Source organism: Populus alba, chromosome 2 (genome assembly GCF_005239225.2).
Source record: "Populus alba chromosome 2, ASM523922v2, whole genome shotgun sequence".
Lineage (NCBI taxonomy): Eukaryota > Viridiplantae > Streptophyta > Magnoliopsida > Malpighiales > Salicaceae > Populus > Populus alba.
The window spans coordinates 18,215,727-18,222,967 of record NC_133285.1 but is presented as its reverse complement, the minus strand read 5'-3'; the positions used below and the strand labels follow the sequence as shown (position 1 = coordinate 18,222,967).

The window sequence follows — 7,241 nt, the reverse complement described above, 5'->3', positions numbered from 1 at the left end:
ATTTTTTTAATTGTTATTTTTTAAATCCTTTTATATAATTGATTTTTTTTTCAATTTCATCTTTTAATATTTGATTAATTGAGAATTGAAATTTGTTTTTTTCAAATATGATGTTTCAAGGTCATGGATTTGAAAAAGTTAATATAGTTTTTAAAAAAGGTTTATAATTCTTTTTATTTATTTTATTGAGTTATTCCAATCTTATGATTTAGACTATGAGTTTGACGAGATATCATTGTTTAGCTCAAACTTTATTATTGAGGTTACATGTTTGTTATGCTAACTTAGGGTCAACTAGAATTGTTTTTTATATTCCTTTTTTACCTCGTTTTGTTCTTTTATATTTAATGGGCTTTGAATTGATATACATCATTTGCCTCCTCTTGAAAAATATATTTTTTCCTCAAGATATTCTAATAACTTTTATTTTTAAGTTTGGTCCTTCTATTGTCATTTTTTTTAATAATTAAAATAAACTCATTTTATTCATACCAGTTGGATTTATAATTTGAATCATATATTTTTTTTTTCTTTTAAAAAAAACACTTGCAACAATTAAATTATTATTTTTACACAAAAAAATAATCTAGCCCAGCAAAACACAAGCACCAAGGCTAGTCATTACTAATTCCTAGGACTAGTTATTCTTTTAACTTTTTTCTACTACATTAAACACAAAATGTAAGCTTAAATTAAGAAACCTAACCCTTTAAGATGAAACCCATTGTTTTATTCATGCATTGCAAAGAAATGATGGTTAAGAGAATAAGTAAAGCTCAGGTTGGATGGAAAGAAATGAATTTTTCAGGTTAGATTTTTGTTGTGTAAAAAGGGTGTTTTTCACTAAATTGAAAAGATCATAAACCTGGTTTCAATTTGGGATGTCAGAGTGATACAATTAATCTAAACGAGAGGACGGACTGTTACTAAATTCGTGAATGGAATTGTGGTTATGAAATCACCCACATCGATCACATTCCATGAACTGTACTTATCTAGATTTTGTTTTCTTGGTAGATTTTTTACAAAAATATTTAAAGAAAGAGTCAAAACGCACAGCTATCATCACCCTCAATCTTAGGCTGAGTTCCATCGAAGTACGTCGACACACCATGTCCCAATAGTAACTTTCTCTCTCTCTCTCTCTCTCTCTCTCATCTTTCGGATCACCACATGACCTTGTTCTTATCTTCCTCATATTACCCAATCTTTTGGCCTCTCAAACTCTCTAGAGAGCTGTCTCAAATTGTTTTGAGAATCTCTCGAAACAATCCACAAGAACAAAAAATTAAGAAATAGAGATAGAAATTACAGGAAAGCTAGGAGACAAGACGAACCCAATTATTATTTTTTCTATCTCTTTTGTCTTTTGCTGATCTTTTGTTTCTGGATTGTGCATGGGTCTTTTTTTGTCTCTCTATTAGATGGGGTCTCCTCTCCTTAAGATAAAAACAGTTTTAGTTCTTTCCTCACATGGTTTCTTCTAACACAACAAAAATCTAAGTCCTTTTGCTCCCATTTTGGATTCTCTTTAATCCTTTTCTTTCTTCCAAGACATAACAAATTCTTACATGTAGTCTTTCTTTTAACGTTTTTGTGTTCAATCTTTATACATTTTTGGTTGATCATAAAGTTGATGTCTTTGGCTATTGGATCTGCATCGAGTTCGAGAAACATGGAGTTCGACGACAATAACAAGACGATAGGAGGAGATAATAGTGGGGTTATGAAAACAAATGATGAGGATCATGATGGAGGAGAGAGGACAGAAAGGCAGATGAGTGAGAGTGGGACTTCTTTGTATGCAACTGATCACGAGGAGGAAGATGATGAGAGCGAAAGTAACAAAATTCAGCTAGGTCCACAGTACACCCTCAAAGAACAACTTGAAAAAGACAAGGTTTTTTTTTTTTTTTTTTTCATTTTCTTTGCCGCCATTGCATTTTAAATTATGGAAATGTATTTGCTAATCCCTTTTTCATATGTTGATGTGTGGATTTTGGAAGTTCAGGATGATGAGAGCTTGAGGAAATGGAAGGAGCAGCTTCTTGGGAGTGTGGATTTGAACACCATTGGAGGTACTCGCTAGCTGTCACGTATACTTTCTTTTTCCCTATCTTGGTTTCTATTCGTTTTCATTTTCATAATTGATGTTAATTATGTGTTCATGCAAAGAACTCATTATCCTTTCCTTGTGTATATGCAAAGTTCTTGCACCATATATTTTGTTAGCTAGTGGTGTAACAGAGAAAATTAATGATTAGGTATCTGCATGTATACATACAGGCGATACAGAGCTTCTTTTCTAATCATCTCCCCATTGCTTTCAGTAAATCATGTTTTTCTTTTACTAATTGCAGAAACACTTGAACCAGAAGTGAAATTTCTTATCCTGTCAATCCTCTCTCCTGGCAGACCTGACATTGTTCTTTCTATTCCTGAGAACGGGAGGCCCAGAGGCTCATGGTTTACATTGAAAGAAGGCAGTCCCTATAACCTAAAATTCTCCTTCCAAGTCAGCAATAACATTGTATCTGGCCTGAAATACACCAACACTGTCTGGAAAACAGGCCTCAAGGGTGAGCTATCGACACCCTAACTCACGCCAAAACCTGTGTTTCAAGCACTTGAATGTTTCCCCTTTGTAATGATACAACATTTATTCTATAGTTTTTATCAATTCAGTGGACAGCTCGAAAGAAATGCTTGGAACCTATAGTCCCCAGCCAGAGCCTTACACGCATATGAACGCACAAGAGACCACGCCCTCGGGCATTTTTGCTAGAGGATCATACTCAGCAAGGTCAAAGGTTAGTTCAATTCTCTCGTCTTTACTTTAAAGTAAAAAAATGTGCCGGAAGCTGTGGAAGAGTAATTCACTGCCACTAGCTAATTTTATGTTCTGGACTTCATTGTGGAAATGTACTAAAGTTCATGGATTAAAAAGTAAGCTAGCAATTCTCTTAAAGCAAACACAAGTCATTTCTTGCTTGGGTGCTTTACATACTACCCTACGTACCCTATCTTTGAGTTGATATCTTATGTCTTCTTAATTTGTTTTGTTTTATGGGGAGTTTTTTTTTTTTTAAATAGTTTTTATAGAAAATAAATTCTTAAAAAATAAATTATTTTATAGTATTCGATAATGTCATAAATTGTAAAGATTTTCTAATTTTGGCTTTGTAAAAACACTATTAATGATTTTATTATATCATATATTTATATATAGTTTATTTTATAAAATGTAACTAAACATATAATATAAATATTTTAAATATAATACTATAGACATATTTAAGTAAATTTTATTAATATATTTTTTTTTAAAACCTTGTTAAATATTTTTTAAAGTAAACTTTATTAATATGTTTAGTTGTATAATGAAAAATAAGCTAAAAATCCAATCTTTGAACATTTGAAATAAAATAAGTTAGAAAATGATAAATTTTGAGTTATTAAATTTTTTAAAATAGTTTTTTTTTTATCAAATATTTTTTGTGTTTGGAGAATATTGAAAATCAATTTATTTTCTTCGATATCCTAATTTTATAATGAAGTCTATATGATTTAAAATGTATGATTATATTTACAAACAACTAATATATCAAATTAATATATTTTTTATATGAATATATCGTAATAAATTATTTTCTAATAATATTATGTTTTAAAGTATTTTCATTTCTGTCATCTGTTAATGAAAGCCATCAACTAGATGTCCTTAAATTGCAAATTGCTGCAAATAATTACAACATAGCATCTCCCCTTTGTCCTAACTTTTTTTTTTTTTTTTTTTTTTAAATTTCTTCGAACTTCCTCAGTTTCTTGATGATGATAACAAGTGCTACTTGGAGATCAACTACACCTTCGACATTCGAAAAGAATGGGCTGCTACTTAAATGGTCAGCAGCAATTTTCCAACAAGCAATTCACACATCGACCTTGATTAATTAACTAATTAATTAATAAATTTTCTTGACCTTCATTAGCTTCAAGCCTTCTTCCCTCTTCAGCCAATGTTTAATTGTTGTGCCCACTTCCATTGACTGCCTGTAATCATCTCTGTGGTCAGTTATCACAATAATATTTTGTTTTAAGTTTTTTTAGCAGAATATTTTAGTATTAAGCTATACGTGTCTTCTTCAATTCTTTTTTTCTGGTATTAACAATGTAGCTGGGACATACTTTCATGTCTCTTTTTTTTGGGTAAATTTGAACTCTGATATGAGTATATTATTAAATGGATACTCATCTCCCTTTACTTTATTTATTTCTCTCCTACAAGTACTAATGTATCTGGCTTGTAAATATAGGACATTTCAACATGATTTAGTGAGATCTTTTTGCTTCTCATCATATTTTATTTTCTCTCTAGTTCTTTCTTCTTGCTTTATATCACTTTGTTTTATAAAAAAATAAAATTATATCACATTATCACCATGATAAAACTATATCAATGATGCAATCTTGGCTTTGACATCAAAAGATCTATTAGAAGTGTCTATTACATATATTTTATAACCTAAAATAAAGTGGATCCAAAAAAAGTTTAATGAGCATATTCAAGAGATTTAGGTTAAATGAATTCAAATATATCAGTGTAGACCTTTGTCTACTTTTCCAATCATGTTTAAAGCTATAAGAGGAGTTTGGATGTGATTCTTATTGGATTGGAAACTAGATATGCATTTTCAACGATACATGATAGGCCCACTAATTCATCCGGACAAGAGAGAATGATGTATTTAAAGTTGGGTCTAGAATTTGCCAGCAAAGTACAAAAAAAAAAAAAAAAACATTGTTTCTTTAGGAGTTATTAAGAATTCCATTCATTAGGAGTTTTTAATGCCATTAGAAACTTATATATAGTCTTTGGATTACTTATTTTACAAAAACTTTGTATCAAACAAGAATAATTAATTGGTCAAAAACTAATTTTATTTTACAAGGCATCTAATTTTTGTTTAGTAAGAATTCTTCAACAATTATTTATCTTGGGTATTTTTCACTATCATAAAGGGTGAAAAATAATTTTTCCTGTGATTTTATTTATCTTATTATTTCTAAACTTGATTTTAAGTAATGTGGGCTTTATTTAAATTGGGTGCATCTTTGACCCATTAGCATTAGGGTTTTATATATATATATATATATTATTTTCAAGAGAATAAATATTCTATATAAGGATAAAATATTAAGACTTGATAATATTATCACTGCTAATTTTATTCAGCTTCTGTGAGAGAGATTGTTGTATTTTTTTATTCTCTAATGAACTAAATCAACTTATTGAAGATTTACTACATTTATGGCATCTTACTTACACTTCTTGTTCATGAAATCAAATTTGTAGGGTAAGGGTTCTTATTCCAAAAGTATTGGTGTCTTAGAATAGGTGTTTTATTGTGTCACGCTCTTATTAGATTTATTTTGACTTTTCAAGATTCATTGTCAATCTTGTTATGAGTTGCATGATCATGAGATTCGCATCAGTTGGTATTAGAGCTAGACACTAAAATTAGGCCATATCTTTCTAAAAATTTTGTTTTCTTTATGTTCCATAAGTTTAGTTGTGATTTTTTTAGTTTTCTTCTTCTCTTTGTGTTTTCAACTTTTTAGTACCAGAAAAAGTTTTGTTTTTTTTTTTTATTATCCCTGAACATATCAGTAACATAAAAAGGTAGAAAAAGAAAGAAGAAGAAAAAATAGATGTTATTTAAGCTAGATTCAATTTTGTTATGAAAACACAAACAATAAAGAAACCGAATCAAATCATCTTGAAATCACTTCAAAAGTGAATTACTTGTTATTTAGGGTGAAATCACACAATATATTAAATTTGGGCTCTTTTTTATATCATTTTATTAATGTTTCAATTCTGAGTTAAAGTTTGTTGCAAATTGATCATACACAAATGTTTGATACCTAGGTATAAGAGAAATGTAACAACCTCGTTGGTTAACCAATTTATCTTTCACATGAGTAAATGGGGTAAAAAATATATAATTTTGGTGTTTTAGGATTTTACATTGAGTTCACCAAAATTTCTAATGAAGTTTCAGTAAAGTCTCCCCTATATCGGGAGGTTTTAAGTTATCGACAATTTACTCTGTAAGCATTTTGTATTTACATCCCAACCATAAACATATCCGTAGTTAGTCCAACTCAATTATTCAATTTATTTAGGAATATACCTGGGATAATCTATTTAATCAGTTTTTGTCTCATTTAACATGCAAAAATTAGTAATTAAAATAAGCATCCAAGTATTGAAATTTCAAAATACAAAACAAAACACAATTTTTTGTTCCAAACATAAACTAGTGCATTATAATATTCCAAGCTCGAATTAATACATTTTAATATTCCAAACACAAAATAATTTAGGAATATAATCGGGACAATCTATTAACTCAATTTCCCTCTCATTTAACATGCATAAATGAGTAATTAAAAGAAGCATCCAAGCATTGAAATTTCAAAATACAAACACAACACAATTTATCGTTACAAACATAAACTAGTGCATTATAAAATTCCAAGCTCAAATTAATACATTTTAATATTCCAAACACAAAATAATACAAGAAGAATACTATTATGTTCGGGTTACATGATTACTCCATAATAAAATACATAAATAATCCTTAAGTTCCTAACTTATATATATAAAAAAAAAAAAAAAAGGGTAAAGAACCTAAATTCTACTCCTAAAATGAATGAAAAGGACCTGCAATTTATAATTTTCAAAATAAATAAAATAAGAATACAATCAATTGAAAAAAAAAAGAAATATACAACACATTCATCTATTTGAGTCATATGCAATTCTATATACAACAACTAGCAATTTAAGGATTAGGTAATACATTTTCCATAACTATGTCCCCTTTTTATCCTTCCGAGAAGCTTCCATTATTTGTTCGATCATGTTTCTTCCTTTTCTACCCCCTTTTTTTATAGGTATTCCAAGCTCTGATCGAGGTTATCCACCCTGCCACTTCCTCCCAAATCAGAAAGGTTACTGCCAACACTAATGACCCTTATTAGTGTCTTTAGTTGCCCATCCCGGGATTAACTAATTAAGTTCATGGGAATGCCAACACTAACGTAACCATTGGTATCATTAACTATTTCCAGGCATAGTTAATCAATGCTCCATGTCACCTTGGAAGGTCTTTGGGTATGCCGATGTCAAGGATTCTTGACATCAATAGCTTTCACCTCAGAAAGCTAATCAA

The 7,241-nt window shown here is 29.5% G+C and overlaps 1 protein-coding gene across 1 annotated transcript; it reads left to right on the top strand.

Moving 5' to 3' along the window:
- The first annotated feature begins 1,523 nt into the window (after positions 1 to 1,523).
- On the top strand, positions 1,524 to 4,293 carry LOC118044164 (rho GDP-dissociation inhibitor 1). Its single transcript, XM_035052352.2, has 5 exons — positions 1,524 to 1,900; positions 2,012 to 2,078; positions 2,361 to 2,579; positions 2,686 to 2,810; positions 3,822 to 4,293. Exons 1-5 carry the CDS (start codon positions 1,637 to 1,639, stop codon positions 3,897 to 3,899), a joined length of 753 nt encoding a protein of 250 aa, XP_034908243.1. The 5' UTR covers positions 1,524 to 1,636; the 3' UTR covers positions 3,900 to 4,293.
- Positions 4,294 to 7,241: the final 2,948 nt, after the last annotated feature.

Coding starts and splice junctions, on each gene's coding strand:
- LOC118044164 (XM_035052352.2), top strand. CDS start 1,637: ATGTCTTTGGCTATTGGATCTGCATCGAGTTCGAGAAACATGGAGTTC. Junction 2,079..2,360: donor GGATTTGAACACCATTGGAG/GTACTCGCTAGC, acceptor TACTAATTGCAG/AAACACTTGAACCAGAAGTG. Junction 2,580..2,685: donor CTGGAAAACAGGCCTCAAGG/GTGAGCTATCGA, acceptor TTATCAATTCAG/TGGACAGCTCGAAAGAAATG.